This window comes from Pipra filicauda, unplaced genomic scaffold (genome assembly GCF_003945595.2).
Source record: "Pipra filicauda isolate LSUMZ 115617 unplaced genomic scaffold, ASM394559v2 scaffold27_size4233163_pilon, whole genome shotgun sequence".
Taxonomy (NCBI): domain Eukaryota; kingdom Metazoa; phylum Chordata; class Aves; order Passeriformes; family Pipridae; genus Pipra; species Pipra filicauda.
This window is the reverse complement of record NW_024104398.1, coordinates 318,429-341,596: the sequence shown is the minus strand read 5'-3', so window position 1 is coordinate 341,596 and position 23,168 is coordinate 318,429. Positions and strand designations below refer to the sequence as shown.

The window sequence follows — 23,168 nt, the reverse complement described above, 5'->3', positions numbered from 1 at the left end:
ACATTGCAAATACTTTCTCGCAGTGACTGCATACACTTGGGCATCTCTAAAAGTATAGCACTTATATGTAAATGCACGTGTACATCCCTGTTTGAATGGCTAATTTGAAATATTTGACAGCAATGGTTATGTTTATCAAGGTAGCATATTTTGATACTGATCTATGACCTAGCTTAAAATGTATAAAAATTGAAGAGTTCTTGGAAGACAGGTTATAAATGCAACTTAGACTTCTCTTTCCTCTGTGCAAAAAGAAAATAACTTTTTGGAAGATAATGAGACAGATCTCATAATCAAGAGACTCTTCTGTTGGTACCATGTTTGCAGGTAGCTGATGTTTATGAATTCATAGTAGGGACAGTGTCTTTAAAAGAAATGTGACTTGAGTTGTATTTTAGATAACTTTGAAATTAGTGTATCTGTACAAAAACATTAAGGTGATTGAACATCATCATGTGGTTTTCAAGATATATGTGTAATTTTTAGGAGAATATATTTAAAATATTTTAAAAAGGAGGAAAAAAGGAGGGAAAGGTCACAATCAGAAACTGAGAAAATAGAGTAGTAGCAGAAACATGACTTGTTGAGGCTGACAAAAATACAGTCTTAATTAGAGTGGATCCTAGTTCTGTAAATTGTTCCATATTGATTGAGTCCATATGGAGTAGTTTACTGTACTTAGCATTTACATTTACTGGAATGGATTCAGATGGTATTTTTTTCTTTCTAGATTGTTAAATAGTGTGCTAGGATGGATGTGCTATTAAACCTTAATTTTTTTATGTTTCTCTGTTTATGAGTTTGCATGCATTCAGCAATAAAGTATTCAAAACAGAGTTCTGCATGGATATGCTGTTTTTTACAGGAGACATAGTTCTTGTGATTGATTTTCCTAAAGAAATTGTTCATGGGCCAAGAACTCTTATTTATAAAAATGCAAAAATGGTAGATGGCATATATGGACCAGAAATACTTTTTTTTAATTAAAAAAAAAAAAAGAAAAAGAAAAGAAAAAAGGTAAAAACACAGTGTGTTGTGTGACAGAGTTTCTCTCTACCATGAGTGTTTCAGTTTAAAATCTGTTGTCTTTACTCAATATTTAGTAGGACAACTAAGTCTAATGAGAAATGAAATGGTCCTTGAAAGCAATCATGGCTGAGGTTTTAGCAGGCTCAGTGCGCATAAAATACATTTTGTGCATTCTTCACATTGTAATGAAATATTTAGCTAGTTTTAGACTTACATGGATGTTTTATAATGTTTTCAGTTGGAAGAAGCTGAAAGATTTGCCAAGGCAGTTGTTGATCTTGGGGACAAAACATCAGAGTTCAAAGCAAAAGGCTACTTGGCACTGGGATTGACTTACAGTCTGCAGGCCACTGATGGTAAGATAAGAATAAACATTCACAATTGGAAATTCCCATGTTCTCTAAAAAAGGTTACCTAGCAGAATGCTAGACATAAAATTGAAGCTTCTATGTGCAACCATTTTTTCAGTCAATGTATTAAAGCTTCTTCAATTAGCGTGTGGAATGAATTATCTTCATCATTCATATCACTGATTCAATATATCCTTTTTAGCATCTTTGCGAGGGATGCAAGAGGTCTTGCAGAGAAAGGCTCTTCTTGCATTTCAAAGGTGAGTGGGTGTTGATCTTTTCATTTTGTTCTGCTATATGTAGTGAAAAGCTTTCGTTGTGTGTTAAAAAGAGAGACTTGTAGAAGATCATGTAATGACAACTTCACCTCTGGGAGTCTCCCTTCCTCAGTACAGAATGTATTTCTTTAGCATTTCTTTCCATCATCTTCTGTCAGAATTACCTCAATTGATTTCTACGGATTTCCTTTTATTTAATTTTAAAGACACTTGTGTTGCTCTCTAGTATAAAATATTTGCTGAAATATTCTGTTCTGATCTAGAAGGAAAAATCATGTGATGTAAGGTTTCTAGTCGTGGTTCAATGTTATAGTGTTTCTAAGAGCCAGCCGCTGATCAGGTTGTAGAGCAGGCTTTTGCACTTACCTCCATAGTGGCAGAGCAATAATTGAGGCCCTGCTGCTGTGGGTGAGGGGCAAATTGCAGGTAGTAAGGTAGTAAACTAGGGATAAATTAAAAATTCTATCTGGACATGTAACAGTGTAGGCAGTGACAGTGCAAATGCCCTGTCTTCCAAGTATCTTGCATGGAAGTAGTGCCCTTGGGGATGACAGTAGTTCATTCTCAAGGATTTGACTCTGCAAACGAAATGAGGATGAACAGGTGAATGAGAACTCTCTACCCTAATTATAGAAGAAACAAATCTTGATGGAAAAGCTGACAAAAGTGCTGCAGCATCTAAATATGTCTCTTTTATGTTTATATACCCTTTAAAACCCTCCTTTGGTGAGATAAGCCTAAATGGAGGGAAACAGATTTGTGCATTAATGTGAAATGAAGTCCTGGTTTCTTAGTGGTGATTTTGTATCTGAAGGAATAGGATTGAAAAAGTATTTTGCAGGTAACTTTAGAGCGAGGTTGGTATATATTGGTCCTTCTTTCTTCTGTCTTGTCTTAGCTATTCTTCTGTATGTAAATATATTTTAACATGTCTTTGCTCTTCTTGTTCCTTAGTGGCTCTAATTATTTTTTTTAGTACTTCAGCATTCTTTCTCCACGTTGTAACTGAACTTTCTACCTCCTGGTTTATACCTCAGTTCCTCACCCATCCCTCTTACCACTACTGACTTAATCATCACTGTTTCAAAACTATCAGAATATAAATTTATACACAGAAGATCTTAGAACATGAGGATTAGTGGCATCTGCTTTCAATTGATACAATATCCTAGAAACAATGTTTTGTATTTTTAACTGCATGTTCCAGGATATTGCTGTTAAGTTATGCTTAGTCATCCTTTCAGTTATGTAGTCATCCTTTCAGCTGTCCTTTCTCATAATGAACTTGTACATAGACTACTAATTAAATTATCTTTCAGAGGTTTTACCCATGTGCAGGGTATATGTTTTGAAAGTTCTAGTGAATGGCTTGGACTCCGTACAGAATCTTGAGTAGAATGGTTTGTTCCTCCAAAATAACAGACTTTTGGCATCTCAAAAACCCCGTAGCTACCTTCTAAGAAAATGGAAAAAAAGTATGTTTTAAAGGAGTTTGTTCTCCATATTAACATATTTCCCCACTTGTGTTCATAGAGAGACTTATATCTGATAGATCAGCTGTACTGGAAATACACTCCAATATAATTGGTAATATTTCTGGTTCCTTGCTTTGATAACATAAGTATAGGATGCTACTAAAAATTTGCTACCACAGAGAGTATGTTATGTTCAACATACCAGTCATGCCCACTTTCTGTTCCCACATCTGAAAAATAAATGTCTTCTAGGAGATGGAAGTTCAAATTCTCCATTCATCTCCTACATAAAGCGAGCAGCCTATACTGGACTGAGTATTTTGATGTGCCATTTGCTTTAACTTTTTTTTTGTGGATTTTTTTAATCACTTACCTCGAGGACCAATTCCTGAAGACATATTTGCCCTGAAGAAATATGGTTATGTTTTGGACCCTTGTCTGAGCCAAATTTCAAGGCTTACCAGTTTGTGATAGTGGTCAGTCAAGAAGGTGCTCGTTACTGTCTTCACACAGTACTGAGTGGGTGTTTGACTGAATTTTTTTTTAAATTTGGAAGACTTTCAGTGCTTTTCCTGTGGTTGGTGTGAATTGAAGTTTCACAGAACTCACCAAATGGTAGATAGATAGTAACAGCTTTATTCTTTCACTATCTGGAGCTTGGGTGACTGAACAAGTACCCTCTAAGTTAAAATCTTTTGTTCTCTCTCAGTATTACTTCATTTGTAAACTTAAATTTTAAAAAGGGCTGGTCCTGGACAGGCTTTACCTGTGCCTCTAATCTCCAATTTAGAGGTGAAATTACCAAATATAAAACTGTCCCTTAATAACTTAAAACAACTTCAAAGCGTACTGGGTGTAGTTGCTAAACTGAAGAAGTTGTACAGCTCTTTGGATTCAGGAAGACAGAAATGCACAGGTCAGAAGCAGAAGGATCTCTTTGTGATTGTAATGATTTGAAGGTCAATTTTGTTACTTCATCCCAATGGAGACGACTCATTAGATGTTCCAAAGATGATTATTACACATCCTGTTTCTAAATGAGCATTCTGGAAGATTGAAACAAATATAAATAAAAAAAATAGTTCCATGCTATCTGCCCAGAACTTACTACACATCATTTTGGGGTACAGCCATATTTTTTTTTGTTCTTATATTCAAACATTGCCCTGCTAAAAAGCAGAAAGATTGTATTACAGGAGAAAATAGTAGAGTGTATTACAAGAACAACTTCTGTAGGATAATAAAATAAATAAGACTCAGAGTGTGCATTTGACCAAAACATTAAAAACAAGAAAACAAACAAAATTTTTAAAAAGATGGGGAAAAGTTATTTTGTGTTTCAATAACTGGGATTACTTGCAACAGCAGTAGTTAGAAATATTTTGAGAGTGAGTAATCAAAAAACCACTTCTGCGGTTGGGCATCTCAATGCTTTTGTCAATGAAAGTTCTACTTGTAAAAAGATCATCAGCATAAACTTCTTCATCTGAACTTCAAATATAGGTTCATGATGAATCAGATCTTATGCAGCCTTTTACTGTAATGCTGTGATAAAGAAGCTGTCCAGCCTAAATCTCTTTTACATTGCAACACAGCAAGTAAATCCAGCTGAAGCTGGTCACAAGCAGTCTTCTCCCTCAGTATTGAGGCCAGCCCCGTTTAACATCTTTATCAATGATCCAGATGAGAAGATCAAGTGCACCCTCAGTCTTTCACAAACGACACCAAATTGGGTGGGAATATTGATCTGCTGGAGGGTAGGAAGACTCTGGAGAGGGATCTGGACAGGCTGGATTGATGGGCCGATGCCGATGGTATGGGATTCAACAAGGCCAAGTGCTGGGTCCTGCACTTGGGTCACAACAACCCCCTGCAGTGCTACAGGCTGGGGAAGAGTGGCTGGAAAACTGCTCAGTGGAAAAGGACCTGGGGGTGCTGCTCAACAGCTGGCTGAACGTGAGCCAGCAGTGTGCCCAGGTGGCCAAGAAGGCCAATGGCATCCTGGCTGGTATCAGGAGTAGTGTGACCAGCAGGACCGGGCAGTGATTGTCCCTCTGTATTTGGCGCTGATGAGGCCACACCTTGAATTCTGTGTTCATGTTTGTGCCCCTCAGGACAAGAAGGACATTCAGGTGAGAAGTGGCTGAGGGAGCTGGAGTTGTGTAGCATGGAGAAGAGGAGGCTCATGGGGGACCTTATTGCTCTCTACAACGACCTGGAAGGAGATTGTAGACAGGTGGAGGTCGGTTTTTTCTCCCAGTTAACAAGTGACAGAATGAGAGAAAATGGCCTCAAGTTGCACCAGGGGAGATTTAGATTAGATATTAGGGAAAATTTCTTCACAGAAAGAGTTGTCAAGCATTGGAACAGGATGACCAGGGAAGTGTTGGAGTTATCATCCCTGGAAGTGTTCAAAGTGCATACGGATATGGCACTTGAAGATATGGTTTAGTGGTGAACACGATGATTGTGCTGGTTGATGGTTGGACTTGATGATCTTAGAGGTGTTTTCCAACTTTAATGATTCTGTGATAACAAAATGTTCTACTAACTTAGTCTTAAAGCAACTTAAAACCAAGAATTAACTGGCTTCCTAGGAGGCTTATTTTGCTGGACTGAAAATATGTTTGAACTTTGTGAGTCTGGGAATGAACAAAACTCTGACCTACTGTGCTACTACTCTTCCTCTTTGAGTTCTGTGTTTCAGAACCATCCGACCACATTCAGTGTGATTGCTTGGGTACTTCTTGTGCAGATGATATAATTCTTCTCTTTGAAGGCATGTTGTTTTGGGGGATTTGTATTTGGATTTTTTGTTCCTTTTTCTGTTAGAAAACTTAATTTAATTAATTTTTATTATAACTATATATTATTCTTAAGTAATTACATCTAGTGTTTGCTTTGGAGTACAATATATTTGAAGAATCATTTTGTATTGCTCATTTTATAGAGTTATACTGAAATTACACAATTAATTTCTATTAAAAATTACTTTTAATGTCCCAAAGTGCTTCCTTTAAATCATGGATGATTAAGAAGTATGTGAAAAGTTGCTGAATGAACACTGCTTTTATAAAAATATGAGCATACGGGTAGTTAAGACATCCGAATATGAATAAATGAATATATATGCATTTGTAGGTATGTCTAACCTGTCTGAACAGGGGCAAAACTCACTATTGTTTGTTTTGTTTCTTTATTTGTAAGGGCTCACAGTTTGTCTCCAACGGATCATCTGGCAGCATTTTACTTGGCACTCCAGCTTGCCATATCCAGACAGGTTAGTTTTGTTTTAAAAGTGCAGCATCATGCTGTCATATGAGGATTAGAATTTCTATCTGTTGATGGATACAGGTAAAAATTTCTTCAATAAAAACCTGTTTTTCCTTGTGCCTATATGCATATATGAGAGAAAAACCCTGAAATACTCTCTCCAAACACCTTCAGTCTTATCTATAGATTTCTCCGGAGTTCTGCCTGTATTTTCAGCTCTAGGATCAGAAATAAAACATAAGTAAATCCACTTACTTCAGCATTTATTTTGCTAGATGGAGAGAAAAAAAAGTCAGTTTTTACCATATTTCTACCTATTATGTGTAATCTCTGCTCAGATCCTGGAGAGTGGGACTCCTGAATCTAGTCTTTAATGATGTTGATAGTGCTTAAATCTTGAGTATCTGCTAAGATCCGTGGCCTTTCTGAGTACCTTTAGGAGATTAGATTATTGTGAACAAAATTACAAAAAAAGTGTTTAAGAAAACTGGAAAATATTTTAACTCTATAAAAGAGTTAAATTTAGTCCAATTTGTGCAGCTGTTATGTTTGAGGCATTCTACCATATATCACATGGATTTGTATATTGTGGAACTGCTTTGTATCTATCATGATAAGCCTTTTCCTATGTTGTCTTTTATTTTAATTTTGAGCACAGTTGTTTATTTTTGAACACAATCTAGGTGACTACTTGTCATTGCTATTGACAGAGGAGCGCAAACCTTGGTCTATGTCACATTAGTGTGGAATGGACTGTCAATTAGCACAAAACATATTTCAGTAGCAGGCTATGACTCTGTATTTCTGAATTCCAAAATTTTCATGCTGCTTAACTAAATTTTCCATTTTTAGCACCTAATGTACTTATTTTGAACAAAAGCACATGCTGCTGAGGAGATAATGAAATTCTACGTAAAGAAAAGTTACTGTTCCTGTCTAACTATACATTTTAGTTAATACATTACAATTAAAGTATTTTCAAGATCATTTAGAAGTACAACCAATACTTGAAAGAGAATAGTAAGTGAATATTTTAAGGGGTTGAAGGGTACTGTTTTATATATCTTACTTAATTTTTACTGTAGAGCATCAGGTCCATTTTAAACTTCTCAGTAGTGTCTTACAGGAGTGTATAGAATTCTACATGTTATGTGTATTTCGAAAATTTTATGGATATGCAGTCAAGTAATAGGCAATACTTCTAATAGTGGCGCTTTCTTTTTTTTTTTTTCAAATCAGATACCAGAAGCTTTGGGTTATGTTCGTCAGGCTCTGCAACTACAAGGAGATGATGCCAACTCTCTTCATCTCCTTGCACTCTTACTATCAGCCCAGAAACATTATCATGATGCTTTGAATATCATTGATATGGCCTTGAGTGAATATCCAGAAAATTTTATGTGAGTGAATGTCATGTTTGCTTTCTGCGCTTTCTCTCATACTTATTTTTTCTAGATTCTCATCTCATTCATTTCAAGAGGGGATGGATTTGAAGTTTAGTCTATTTTTTGTTTACAGTAGTCTTCCCTCCTGCCCATTTAATACAACTCTCTTTATTAAACACTTGTTAAAGAGCAATTAAGGATTTGGTTTGGAAGGGAGGATAGACCTGTATAGTTGATCTTATTATAGTTTTTTTTCTACACTCTGTGTAGATAATTTCTCCCTGTTGCATGCTTTATAGTATGTTTGCATCTTCTGCTTTTATGCTATATTCCAAGAAGAATAAACAGGATTTTACTATTAGCTTGCATAGATTTATTCCATCCTACAGATAACTCTATGCATATTGTATGGAATGTGTTCTGTAAAATACATCATAACAGAGAATCTCCTGTTTTGCCTGGATAATAACCAGTCATCTGAAGCTGGCTGATGGATAACTAAACAAGTGAACAGGGAAGAAGCGTGTTTGGTAAATGTTCTCTTGTTTAAGAAAGAAATTATTCTTTCTGTTTATTTTTCATGTTGAGAACATCTTAAAATACACTTGGGTTCTGTACTTTTTTAGTTTTTTGGGTTTTTTTAAATTTATTTTCTTAGTGAAAGTCTCATTAAACGCTTTACAGTGAAATTTCTCAGGGACAGCTTCCATTAACCATTGACTTCCAATCTTCCAACTTTCCAGTCTTTATCAACTGTCAGTGAGGTTGTAATCCATAGTATTACAAACATCCTACATACTTATTTAGACAGTTTTTTTGAAGTATAAATTACTGGCCTGTGTCATAAATTGTTATTATGTCAACATACAAAAAAATAGGATTTTTAAAAGAATTATTAGTTTGAAAATAGAGATTGCAGTGGTTTTCCTTCCTGTTCCTTGACATTTCAGTTCTCCTTTTGACTGTCTGTGTAAGGTACTGTTGCCTTTTTCCTTATAAATCTGACCAGGACTTCTGTTGATATCACCTCTCCTCAGAACTTCTGTGGCTTGCAGCCAGTTCTGTGTAAATGCTTTTGTGACCTTTTGCTATTTCTCACTTCCTGTTTTATCCACACACCTATGGCTTGTCTCGGTTCTTATCAGGGGCTTCTACACATGCTTCATGATTTCAGAACTGTCTAGCAGTTCCTCTCTCAAACCTGTCTGTGCTTTCCTCAGGACCAAGGGACATGTCAGCAAGTCATGGTTTAAGATGCAATTGAAGTATCAGCAACCTAATTCTGTACCCTATTATTGTTAAAGAGATATGCTCAAAGAACTATGAGTGTCATCTTCTGTCCTTGTTTCATTTTCTGCAGCTTAGTGGCAGTGTAAATTACAGACAAAGCTGTAATTTACAGCTGTAATTTAAAGCTGTATCTCTCAGAGTAATAATTGTCTAGAAGTATGTCTGAAACTGTAGTTTCAGAATTCCCGATTGTTGTAAGAGAGCTCCCTATTACGTTAATCTCTTTTGTAATGCAAAACCAAAGGTTCATTCAGTAAAACATTTAAAATTACTCTTGAGCATTCAAAAGGTATTTATGGGTTTTTCAAATGTGGTTCATGGCCTTTCCAGACTTGTTTATACTGCAGCTCTGGTTAAACATGTTGCCCAAGTTGTTCATGACAGTACTGATCTTTGTATTAATGCATGTGTGTATTATTAATCATATGAGTCATAATAGTGATTCTAAATCATTAGTCCTGTTGTATAATGCAAACACTGTGTCCGTACAGTGTACTGTGTTACAGTCTACTGGTGCAGATCAGGGAATTTGAGAGGAATATTTTGGCATTAGGAATCACCATCAGATGTGGCAGCAATTGCTGAAGAATCCAAGGTGCAACACAGCTATATATATCTCTAGAAAGTCTTTCAGAGTCTGGTTTTTAGTGCCGTCAAGTTCCCAGAGAAGTCAAAAATATGACTGAGGTTTCTTGGATGCTCTCTGCAATTGATACTGACAGCTAGACAGACATATCTGGTCAATAATATAAATTTAGATTGATTGCTTCACATAACTGGGTAATTTTTGCAAGGATTTATCAGCAAAACCTCAGGTTTACAGTCTATTCTTGAACACTGTATCTGGTGCTCTGTGTATGTGCATATACACAAGTGCTTAGTGTATCACTGAGTCCATTTTCTTATTTTGCAACTTCTATAAACAATATAATGGTATTTCCTAGCAGATTGGGAAGAGATCCTCTTGTGTTCCGCTACAGCTTGCTAGTTTTTAAATACGCTGAAACATTTGATTATTCAACTGTGGTGCTTTATTGGCTTTTGTAAACACTTCACTTATCTTTATGCTTTATCTTTCAGTTATGTCTGCAATCCTAATAAGTAAATACTACAAGAGTTTTCTTGGTATTCTCTGTATTTCCTGTTAGACTCCTGTGCTGGTTTAAAAGTAAACCGATGGGAGAAACGAACCCACCTCAAGAGAGATTACAAGTCAGAGTTACTATTTATTAAAAGGATTACAATAAATACAGTGATACAGTACAGAGAAAAAACTGGTTTTAACCCCCAAAGACAGATGTGTAACCCTGCACCCTTGGACAAGAACAGAATGGTGTTCATCAAACCCTGTGCTGAGCACCACGTGGCCCCCTGGGTGCAAAGTAAAAGGAAAGGAAAGCTGTTGGTCTGGGTGATGGTCGCAGTTCTGTGGAAGTAATGATCACAGTCTTGTCAAGAGTGGCAGTCGCAGTCCTGTTAAAGTTCTGGTTCTCCTCAGGATCTTATGAGTGGTACCAGAAGTCCCAATATATGCTTAGGTTCAGGTGGGAATGCCCAGTACCTCCCTACAGGACAGAGAGTTTCACAATGGGTGATTTAGCTCTGTGAGTCATGGGATAGTTTTGGAATCTTTGATGGTCTAGGTTGTTTGTTGTAGCTGCGTATTATGCCAGTCCAGTGTGGCCCATTAGCAGAGACGACCCCCAGGCTGAGTGTGAACGTGCTCATGCCTCCCCAGAGGGGAGTTATCACAGCTGAGTCATTGGTGTGAAGACAAGAAACACTCCCCTGCCTCGAAGGGTTTCTTTAACACCCAGCTTGTAGCCTGAGGTGTTAGGTGTGCCCTGGTCAGCTGCTGCAAATGATCCATTTATTAACAGTCCGTCAGAAATTACATAGAGGGTGTAGAATACACGATTTTAGTTATACTCACATAGTGATATACTGATCCCGGCCCCTATAACTAGGACATCTCCATTACCTCACCCTTATGCAAAATGATACTTTAGTGGCTTTGCAGCATAATAAGCCTCTGTATTTGGAAGTATTAAAGTAAAACATAGAACTTGTGATTTATGTTATTTCTTATTTCTTCCATTGTTATTCCTATCTGCATATCTCTGTATGCTGTAATTGCATTACTGCACTGAGTGCTGTCCTGCCCTCTTCACAGCTTTTCTTTTATTTTGCTTTTCTTTAAAAAGTATCTACATTTTCAGAAATTTATAATACAGCATCTTCGTAAAATTCCAGAGGTTGAAAGGAAGTTATAGGATATGTAGTGAGTCATGCTGGGAAGTGGATACTTTCCAGCACTTTTTTGTAATCACTTAGTAAATATGTTATCTGTCAGTTTTTTATATCTGAAAGCCTGATGCATTCCTAGAATTCATGTTCAATAGTTGAGGCGTACAGCAAGCATACCTTTGTATCTTAATTTAGCCTTAACCTTCCTGCATTATAAAGCTGATAGTTGACCAATCAGATAATGGTTTTGCCATAGATGCCTCAAGGTCAATAAGTAGAAAGAAACTCCTCAGAGCCAAAGAATTATGTCTCATCATTATCTAAAGAAGTAGAAGGAATTAGCAGACACATTGGGCTGTTAGCAACAAGGTCTAGCTTTTTTTTTGAATAGGGTTGATTGTTCTTCCTTTATTCATTAATTTGGGAACATAAATACACAATCTACTCTGAGACCTTAAGAGGTATTGGGAAAAATACTGTTGAAAATCTAGGAAACCACTAGAAGTGAAATAGATGTGTAGTAATGTTTTTCAGAGATAATAAAAATTCAAGGTATTTACTGAATATCTGAATATTGGTTCAAACTTTTTGTCAGCTTAAGTTGCTAGGTTGTAGCCACTACTTACAAACAAGTTAGCCGTATTTTTCAGAGTAATACTATCAATCTCCTTTTAAATGCTGCCTCTGAAGCCTCTGGAAATCGAGCATGCTTTGATCCAGGGACAAAAAAATCTCTAAATAAAAGACTGCTGAACAGATTAAGGTACTGAAAAGACTACAAATACTGTACTTTGCTGAGATGGGTGGGAGTAAAGTGCCAACACCAAAAATCCTGAATAGTTAGTCCTAGTCAGGTGCTACTGTGTTTGAATTCACTTGAAATTACACATTTAGCCCCCTCTCATTAGACAACTTGTCCCAGTAGTAGAAATGTGAAGTTCAGTTCTTCTCCAGCTTGACAAAGTTTGAACCCACAAATGGTGCTGCTCTGAGTCCTAGCTGTTGAAATATGTGGGAAGCTGGGTGAGATGATCCATTTCTCCTCCTGAAACAGAAGCAAGGACGTGCTACCCTGAATGCGAGGAGAGTAAGCAGGAAGGAGCCACGGTATATCCTAAATTACTAAAGTACTTAACTGGGAGGGGTTCTTGAGGTCTTGGTTGCTTGGGATTTCCTTGTTTTATCTATATTATTCCACTGATTTCCTCCTCTGAATGTATAGGCATTCCCAGAGGTGTGCATTACAGTCTGAGGGTGTGTTTAAGGATATGCAAGGTGATGGTGGTTGTGTTGCTTTGGTTCATATTCGGCTTGTAAACCTTGTGCAATATATATAGTATATATGTGATTACCTGAGCAGCATTATTTACAAACTCCTTTGTATGACTCTTCCCTGTTTTTATCTGCTTGTTACAAGGAATTTATATCTTAGTGGTCTTTCGAATGATGTGAAATCTTGAAAAAACACTTCTATCTGTTTCTAATTCATGGTTAGTCAAAATTAGATTCTCAGTCAAGGGAGACAGAGTTAGGTTTCTTAATTAAATGCTAGGGATATTGTTTTCTTAATCTTGACTGGGGTTCCCTCATTATTTCAAGTGTTGGGGCACTTAAAGATGAATATAGTGCCTGAAATTAGTGTAATTAGGCAAAATAAATAGTAAATTGCTAATTTTATGCTGAAAATTGGAACTGTAATGGAGAGCATCTGACAAGCTTTTAAAGTAGCAGAAGTAGGGAACAACAGATGGGTTATTTCAGAAGTGCAAGCATGTTATTTTAATGTTAAGTACACTCAAAAAGGAAAGACATATGGTAACAGGTTTGAAGACAACTGAAGACTAAGTTCACAGTTTAAACATTTACATTTCTTGAAGTGTGATGGCAGTTTTTTTGCTCTGAGAATATTTCACAGCATCATCAGGCCAATATGTCATTCCTCTGAAAACTATTAAATCCTTTCCTTCCTGACCCTCAAGGGCTCTATTGAGCTACATTAGATTTCCTAGAATCAAAGGGCCTTTTAACATCTCTCTCAGTTCATTGAATAACAAACCTGTTTCCCTCTGGGAGCTGTTCAGGTGGGCATAAAAGAAGAGCTGATTGGTAGAGGCAATATAGGATGATACGTACACTGATGTTTTGTGGGACGCAAGGATATTTACCAACTAAAGGCAATAGTATGGTATTCTGCTTTCCCAAGGTGGGTTATAGTTGCACTGCAGTGTGTGGTGCTGGTAAAACTTAAGCTTTTGTGTTTTGGGGTTTTTTCTTGACAAATAGAGCACTGGGAATTACTTGAGGAAAGGATGGTGATATAAGATTGGATAAGAAGTAGTGATGTGCTATGCTTGCCAAAATCATGTCTTTCAGGTTGCATATACAGTCTTGTCAACATTTGACAACATGCTTTTTCAAATCGATTCCATTTAGATCCTGTTTATCTTGGGAGTTATATGAATTAGATCTCAGGAATTATTTTTCTATAAGTCATGAGAGACAGTATGGTTTGCTTATGTTTTTTTCTTTTTATTCCGGGCTCTTCTAACTCCCCTTCCCCTATGGTTATTGTTATATGCTTTTACTGAATGGTTCATTAGAAAGACATTGTTTGTTGGTAGATACTACTTTATATAACAAATTGGTCATTGGCCTCAGGGCCTTATCCCTGAATTATAGTTGCTAGGCTGTAGATTCTTCTTTGAAACTTGATTGAAAGAGTCCCAGTTTGGGTCATGAGCTGGCTGCTGCAGGGTATTCAAGGCAGGAAAACAAAAAGTTTTCAAGTATAACTAATTTGTTCTGGCTTTAGTCAGAAACTATCTTTATTATAGTTTACAGATTTACATTTTCTTAGGGACGTTGAGTTCATAATATGGAATACTGTTTACATACACTACACCAAAAGTCACAGGATGAACTGCTGTATGAACAAATATATGAGGAATAATACTTCAAAGGGTGCAAGAAAGGCCATCAGATGCACAGCAAGTATACCTATTCATGATTTTCACAAAATTGTCTTATTTTGGGGCTTGAGGGCTGATTTCTTTTCCTTCTTTTGCTTGTTTGAGAGTCATGTTTCAGTTAGCAATCCGAACAGTCCATTTTTACTTCATCCATTTTTCTGTATGTGTATGGGCTTCCCAGTACTTGGGATCTGTGCAGCCAAATTTGGAGAAGGTTTGGTGACTGATTGAGAAACACTTTAGGAGTTCTTTTTTTAAGTTGAATGATTTTCTGGAGTTTTTACAAAAACTAGATTTGTTTGCATGACCTCTTGTTGCCTATGTTGGGCATACAGTGATTTCAAGGTACTTAAAAATGATGATTTTTGATGTTTTATAATGAACTACTTGTATCTTTCCTGATAATAAAACTTTTCTTGAATGCTCAAAGTGGAGTAGACTGTGCAGCAGTTCAGTTTGCAATTGCAGCAGACACCTCCATAAGTTTCTTGCTGTGCTTTGATTATCATGGTGATAGAAGTGTTGCATCTAAGATCACTGACCATGTAAATAAATCCTTTATAAAACTGTATTCTTTCATGTTCTATTTAGTTTCATGTTGTTGTTTTCCCTGTAAGATAGATTTTTGCAATTGTGTCATTTTGTGTTTTGGTGATCAGGCAGATGTTTGGGAGTTGAGTAATGTGAAGCTGTAAGCTTTCTACAGCAGGTTTAAAGGGACAGCTGTCAAAACTGAATGTTTGAATTCATAGTTTGAAGCCAGGAAGAACAATTTTTAAAACACCTGACTGTCTATATATTAGAAGTCCCTAAATTTACTTTACTTTACTTTTTCTGTTAATAAAGGTTGAGCTAAAGCTTACCTTCCAGAGGGCATTCGATCGTGATAAGAACACAGCAAAACCTGGAGAAACCATTGCAGCACGTGGTACCTTGTTTCAGCTGCACTCTTCTTTAAGACTGCAATTTTGTTTTTAATTTGAATTGATCCCGTATTGGTTTCCAGCCATTGATTTTTATATTATTCTTTGCCAAGCCCTCTGTAGTACTGGTAACTTCATACTCTTGATGCCGGCTTCTGTAATAAGACCACCTCCAAACGTCCTTTCTGATAAGAACGTCACCATACTTGCTGACAGTAAAGGCATGTGCCCTGGCCTTTCAGTGGCACTGTAGCCAGTTTTCACATGCGAACAAGTGCAAAAAATATTTCAATATCATTTATTACTACAGAGAGAGAATCACCTGCATCATGTCTTTTGGAAAGGATCGTGTTAATTATTTTGAGCATAATGGCTTCATTGGGGACTTATATTCAACTACCTGTCTTTTGACAGTCTTCTTTGCTTCTTGGTTAGCTATTTCTAGGATGTGTTTCCACATATAGATTGCAAAGGCTGTATTTGTTCCAATAGCTATATATTGTGATTTTAAAAAGAAATGTGGCTTGACAGCTATTAAGCTGTGCTGCTGAACAGTTTGTTTGCAAAGTTTCCTACTGTGCTTTATAAGGATCTTTTCATTAGGAGGATATATTACATGTAAATTAAGAGTCCTTTTGCATTCAATTGAAATTCCCATGTGAAGGATCTTAAAGCAGTCAGCCCTAGCTTCTCCTTCTAAAAGAAGCTACTAACTTGCAGACAGTAAACTGTTAAAATCTGAACTGTGGATGAAATAAACACTGGGAACTTTAGGATTTTCTTCTAATTTTAACTTTTTTTCTTCTGAGCCATTTATTTATGAGTAATTACAAGATTTTTAAAAGGGCAGTTGCTGATAGAATGTACTGACATAGCAAAACTGAACTTGCCAAGGTTTGGCTTCTTCCTACTTCCTCATTTGTTTTCTGTTTCCTGTAACAGTCATCAGAGGTTTTTCCTATATATGTAATTGTTGAGTGCAAGAAATGTCTTGCTAACACTTTGTTTAGGAAAAGTGAATAGATTTAGATTCTTACGGATAATCACTATTGAATAATATTTGTTCCAGCTTAATTCATTTTGTGCATTCTGTGTACTACTTTCCCATTTCAGTTACTCTGTGGGGTCCCAGCGTTAACCTGATTTAATTTGCACAAGCAATTGACTCTATGACAGTTTGTTACAGACATGAGATTAAACTGTATGAAATATGCACGTAAATGTAAGTTTTACATCACCATAATTATTTTTTCCTTTAAATTCAGATCTTATGAAAGGAAGCCTACGTTGTCTGTTAAAAAAGATTGATTTGTCAAACTAGTTAGTCTAAGATTTGACAAGTCATATGATTAGACTTGGTGAGGGGTTTTTTTGTGTGGTTTATTTTTTGGGGAGGGAGTTGGTTTTGTTTGGGTTTTGTTTCCTTTTTTTTCCCCATGAACTAATCAGCTGTATTTTAAGGAGTTAGGTTATTTGCTCCACCTCTTCTACAGTCTATCCAAAACAAACTGTGAGGAAGCAGTCTTTTCTACAATTTTATTTATAATCTTGAGACCTAATTTCCACTCTTAATGTTTTAATAGTCTGAATGGCCTTTATATATACTCATTTTCGTGGAAACATTATCCTCTAGATAAATTATTCTTTTCCCTTCATGGTGCTTGTCTCATCTGTAATTATAGATAGAATTTGTACCTCTTCTTGGCTTTTTTTTTTTGCTAGACTAACTAAATGAAGTATTTTTCCTACTCTGCAGTTTCCAGTCAATAGATCACCCTTGCAGCCTTTCTCTGTAGCTGCTCTGATTTGAAATTCCTCATGTGTGTGGTTTTGACTCTTACAGTGAGAATTACATATAACATTCCAGATGTGGTCTCACTGGGGTATTGTACAATGGCACCGTGTCTTTCTGAATTGCATCTGGCCTCTTCACAGCTGTCTTACCTTGATGAACCCAGCTCTTAGGCAGCTCTGGTTTGGAATAACTGTTACACAGGTTGTTGGTACAATCTCTTTATTAAACTTGAACAATAACCCTTTTTTTCATTAATGATGTTATCTAATACTCCTTTCCTCTTGACAAAAGCATTGGCAATATAGTTGCCGTTCCCCGGTCGTTACAGAAGTGGTACTTTCTTTAAAGTTTTTACTTTAGAAAAGACAATCTTACCTGCCACTGTTTCCATAATTCTGAAAAATGGATTATTTTGGCTGCTTTAAATTTAATCATCAGTCAGTCTTTAATCATTCTTATTCTCCATTTGTTATAGTTCTCATATCTGAGACAACATAGGTAAGGATTGTGGTGGAGGTTGGGGATCAATTCCTGAATATTCTTAATTTTCATCCCCTTGTCCCTGTTTAGTATGCACATTTTCTTTTTTTTCTTACTTAAATACAAAAAAGCCTTAAAAGACTATAACTTTTGTATATAATAATAACCTGTTCAGGTGTAGTTTAGCTTTGCTTTTTACTAGGTACCTAAGATGTGGCTTTCTGTGCTGATTTTTTTTCTCCCTTGCCTGTCCCCTGCTATTCTTGATAGGATCTCTGCATGTTTCTGTGTCTTACTTGCTCACCGTTAATCAGTGATTGGCTTGTCGCACAAGGAGTTTTACCCCTTCAACCTGAGATACAGATCCCTAAACGTTTTAGCATCTTTGTGTTAAACACCAGGCTTCTGCTGCATTCTGGATATCTTTGCTAAACTTTGCTATCAAATAATTTGGGTGTATGACAGTGAAATTCAAAGACTGTGTTATAAACTCCTTTGGGATTTTTCATTCTTTATTTAAATAAATATCCAGTAATATATGGATTAGATTATCAGCAGCTGTTTTATAATGTCCTCATTAGTTAGTGAGAACAGTCTTGAAGTAATGGAGTCATTTACTGCTTCAGTAGCTATTTCATAAATTTATCAGCTATTAGCTCCAAGAATAACCAAGCCTTTCCACTTAAGAGTTTGATTTGTTCTCCATTTTGTGTCTGGGTAATTAGTCTCCTAAAATGATACAATTCACTTTATTTTTAGCTGATGATAAAAACTGCATCCATATCAGATACTGATGCTGGCACAAATGCCTGATTAGTAGGTCTTTAAAAGAACCTGTTTTACCTACTTCCTAACCCAGATGATTTGACCCAAGCAAATTTCTGTTCTTATTTGTTACATTTATTCCAGTTTGACAGATCTCTGACACACATTGTCCTATTCTTCATTTCTTTTTTGAATATTGTCTTTTCCTCAGTACTTGCATTCTTAGTCAACTGCTATTCCACTATGTCAAGGTTACTCTGTCACCATGTGCCAGTAGCTTAAACTTCTGACTCTCACAAACTGACATGAACAGATAATTCATGATACTCATTAAATGTACAGCTTAATTTTCATCATCCTATCACTTTGTAGATTTTATCCATTCTTCATAATTTTTAACAGTGTATCAAAACCCGGTGTGAAAAGCTCCTTGTAAAGTTTAAAATTCTCTGTGTTACTAATGCGGGCTGTATTCCAGAAGAGCTGTTTCCACAGATGCTTGAAGCTGATCTTTCAGAAAAGCTTTTTTCAAATGTTCTACCTCTTGGTTTCTAAAACCTTCCTGGTAATACTTGTCCCTGAGGTGCTCATACCTCCAGCCGTGTTTCAGGGGAACTTGAAAAAATTAAGTTAATTTGGGAGACCAGTTTGTCAGATGGTATTCCTCCTTTCTATTGCTTCTTTCCCCTTGCCTTCCTTCCCCCATTTGTTAAGTTGGCAAGTTTTCATTTTGTTATTAACATCCCATTTCAGTTTTCTGAAGTGTCTTAGTTCTTTTAAGATTTATAGTCCAAATATTTTTTGGATCCAGGAAAGTTTTCTGTGTGGCTTTATAAATGCAACCTTTTCTATTCAAAAGATTATTTTTGGTTTAATCCCACACCAATGTACTTCATTTTTTCCATACTAGATACAATTCCCTAGCATTTCTTTATTAGAATTGTGAATATTTTTTCATCATACTTTGTTTATTGTTTGCATTTTGGGAAATGTGCAACGATCCAGTATGTTTACTGTCATAATGCACAAGAAACAGGGATGATGTTGCATGTGTACTAAGTGCATCTGGAAGCACCAAACTCCTCTGTTGCTTTAATTCTTACAAGTATATTTGTCTTCTGCTATCTTGACATTGAATCCTGCACTAGTAGCCCAACTTCCAACATTTTTCTTGCACAGACTCCTGCTATTTTTTTACATGTGCTTTTAAGTCATTTCTCAATAATAAAATCCCCTCCTTTTCTATCTCCTGCTTCATTTTTGCTTTTATATCTTGCATGCTAAATCTTAGTGTATTACTGATCCTGTGCCTTCTCTCTGCTACAGGATTCCTGAACATCTTAAATGCTTGAAGACTGTTAATGTAAATTCAGTCTATCTGTAAACTGTACATAATAAGGTATATATTATGATTATTGACTCTAGAATGACTTGCAAATTCAGTGCTTCTGAATTGATTGTGTTCCATAACTTTTGTAAAGTGCTTTATGATCACAGATTTTAAAAAATTAAACTTCTGTAGGCTCTTCAAAACATAAAAAGTACTGTCTTTTACATACAGAGAAACAGGAGAGGGATTGTATAAGGTAGATTCCTGTGATTTTGGGTTTGGATTTGGAGGCAAAGGTCTTCTTTGGTGAGGGAGCTGTGTGCGTGTGTTAAGGGTAAAATAGATGGAGGGGAGCATGAGGGAAGGAGGATGTTATTTGTCATTTTTCTTCTCTCTTCAGTAAAGTGATGGACAGACCTTCATGTTTTTTTCTTGCAGTGATATAGTCACAGTTAAACTAATATCTAGAGAGTACATCTCTGCCAAATGAAATATGACTTTAAATTATCTATATAGCTCCCTGTATGCTCAAATCCAATTTACTAATAGGAAGAAAGCTAAACTATTGTAACTGATTACTTTGTTCTGCATTCTTTCAAGACATCAAGTGAGACTGCATATGACTGTATTTACCTGGCTTATCTACAGGTACTCATTTTCTTAAACTAACTCAGTGACCTGCCTTTCGTTTCCTCCCCAGTCCCACAACACACATATTGTACACTTAAGGTAGTGTGATTCATTTTTAGGTTTACATGCTGGGTAGTTTCTGCAGAGGATGTTCAGCGCAACGCTAAAGCTTTGGCTACTGTAACTTGCTGAGGCACTTGATGTAATTTCTTATTCTTGAGAAAACTCTCTGACAGTTTGCAATTACTATTAGCAGCCTCAAAGTTGGTGTTTGGGATAAGAAACTTCTGAGCTTTCACACATGCCCACCCTCTACGCCCTTCCCAGTCTTCCCACACAAACCATATGAGCAATCATATAAATTTTTCACTTGGTATGATTAAGGTTGCACTGGAACAAAATGCCAAAGTACACCTGGGTTTAAAAAGGGAAAGTAGGCTAACAGTTTTTTATCCATACTCTCCTCCTGCTTTGTGCTCTTTAATCCTGCAATTTACTAAAAATTGCTTTTAAATTAGTATTTTTCTAGTGTATTCTCTGTTCCCAGATGCTGGGGCTCCTATAAATGTGCATACCAATTGACTAGTTCCTTTATTATCACATTGCATTTATATTCTTTAAATATCCAGGAAGGTGTCTAAGTTAGCCTCTGTGGAGAACCTTCAACGGGATACATGGAATATAAGAGGAATATGCAGTTGTCATCTTATGAGGCTGTGCACTTTATTTGTCTTGCTGCCATTAGAAACATCAACTTTGAAATCAGAATTAATTTATAGTGACTTCTGGCAAGCATGTTTGCGTCCATTAGGAATGGTTTGCTGCATATTTGATGGATGCTGTGCTGTCTTCAGACTCTCACTTGTAAATGTTCAAAATTGAAATCAAATATCAATTTTTGTGTCTACTGATGTCAACATAATGTAGAGTGGAACTATGTTTTCTGGTTGACTTTACCAATGCTGACTAGTTCTCTTGAATCTTGTCTGGTCTAGTGGTATCTTCTTCAGTATAGCCTCTTCCATTTTCCTGTAAGAGAACTTGATAACATAGGGAAGTAACTTGCATTAGTACCAAGTTATTTTCTTATGTGGGTTATATGTTAGATTACTGTCATTTGAGACCAGTTAATGCAAAATACTGTCCTTTCTCATGAAAGTAGTAAAGATTTTTTTTTTTTTTTTAGTGAAGACATAGAATCATAGAATGGCTTGGGTTGGAAGGACTTTGAAGATCATCTAGTTCCAATCCCTCCTTCCCTACCGCTGCCCCTGGGCAGGGATGGATGTCACTGTTCAGCGTGTGATGTGCTGTTCTTAGTGGTCTTGCTAATTTCACTAAGCTACATTGTCTTCTCAACTGTTCTTTCTGTCCAGTTGAAAAGGCCATCATGTAAAAAGCACTGTTACTTTGGTGACATTACATATTTGACTTTATGTAATTACTTCATTAAACTATTACTTAAGTTATGACTATATTTGAAATTATGTTTCCTCCAGTTTAGTGTGATGTTGACTATCTTTAAAAATGTTTTGCTTGAATGGGAATCTCTTTTCTTTCTCTTTTAATTTCCTTTTTCACTAGATTACTGTTTACAAAAGTCAAATTGGAGTCTCTGTGCAGAGGCCCAGATGAAGCACTCCTAACGTGTAAACACATGCTCCAGATTTGGAAATCCTGCTACAATCTCACTAACCCAAGGTAAGATGCTGTAGAATTCTAGGCTGCTCGCTACCCTGCTCAGCAGGGCAATATTAGGTTAGCAGTCCTGCATTTGCTTGGTCTGGCATTTCATATGAACAAACTAATCCTCTGAGAATCTGGGGGATGAAGTGCAAAGACATCAGTTGATGGTCATGTAGAAGTACCCAGGGTTCTATGAAGTAAGGTATGCCAAAGCTAGTAAATTCTGCAGAGGTGAGCACTGCTTAGAGAGATTGGGTAACTCATCCATTCTCAATGTACTTGTATGGTCTTGGTTTTTTTCCCGATTTGGAGTTTTAGAGTCTTTTATACTGGTAAGTGGAGAGATTGCTGTAGTGGAAATATAGTTCAAGAATTTTCATTAAATAATATGAAAGAGGACTAGACATTAATTAAAACTAAAACATCAGAGGTCATATGGATATGATATGCTTGCAAAGTTAGCATGGCTTTTTTTTTTAAAGGAGGTCTTGCTTATGAACCTATTTAGGTCTTCAAAGGCATTACCAATAGATAAGTTGTTATAGTCCTGTTTGGGTTTCCAAAATGTTTTTGTGGAGGTCCTTTGCCATATATATTTAGCAAGCTGTGAAATAAATGGAAAGGCCACTTAGCAGAAATCCATGCTGGTACTATTCAACATGTTTATCGAGTACCTGAAGAAGAGGACAGGCAGAATTTTCTGCTATTTGGTTGTTTGAAGGGTTGACAGTTTCTGAAGAAGAGATGCTACAGCAGAAGAACTTTGTACCAGGTGGCATCAGATACCTGTGTAGCAGTATGATGAACATTGGCTGTTAGAGTTTTTCCTCTAAATTGATCTCAGTTATGTAAATACATGAAACTCTTTAAGAAGATTGAGAGAGCTGACCTAATGGCTGAAGAGGGACAATTGCTTCTCTCCTTAATGAGCTAGTGAGCAGTTGGGAGCAGGAAAGTTTGGAAGGTGTGGCAGGAAAAGCCTGGGAAGGGATTCGAGTCACTCGGAACACACTGAGAGAGACCGATACTGCCTTGTGGAACAGGGAGCATCCCTCAGGGTACAGAAAGCAAGTATGTCAGCAACCAGGAAGGTTTGAGCTCAGTCGGTTTCAAGTCAAAGTCACTGAACGAGCAGCAGGGACCCGGGAGAAAATTTTTCTTTTACCTTGGTGGGTGGTGGTTTATTTTAGTTAGCTGGTTGTGTGTGTGGGCAGTGGGGGTTAAGAGTTTAGTATCGGAGTGCTGTGCTTTGCAGAATAGTTA

The 23,168-nt window shown here is 36.5% G+C and overlaps 1 protein-coding gene across 2 annotated transcripts in view; it reads left to right on the top strand.

Annotated features, from left to right (window-relative positions):
• TTC7B (tetratricopeptide repeat domain 7B) overlaps positions 1-23,168 on the top strand; it is a 138,019-nt gene that overhangs the window by 64,970 nt on the left and 49,881 nt on the right. For both annotated transcript variants that reach the window (XM_027739980.2, XM_039382669.1), the window contains exons 12-16: positions 1,268-1,385; positions 1,582-1,639; positions 6,340-6,412; positions 7,645-7,805; positions 21,804-21,920. In XM_027739980.2, coding sequence (XP_027595781.1) covers positions 1,268-1,385; positions 1,582-1,639; positions 6,340-6,412; positions 7,645-7,805; positions 21,804-21,920 — 527 coding nt within the window. The remainder of the gene's footprint in view (positions 1-1,267; positions 1,386-1,581; positions 1,640-6,339; positions 6,413-7,644; positions 7,806-21,803; positions 21,921-23,168) is intronic.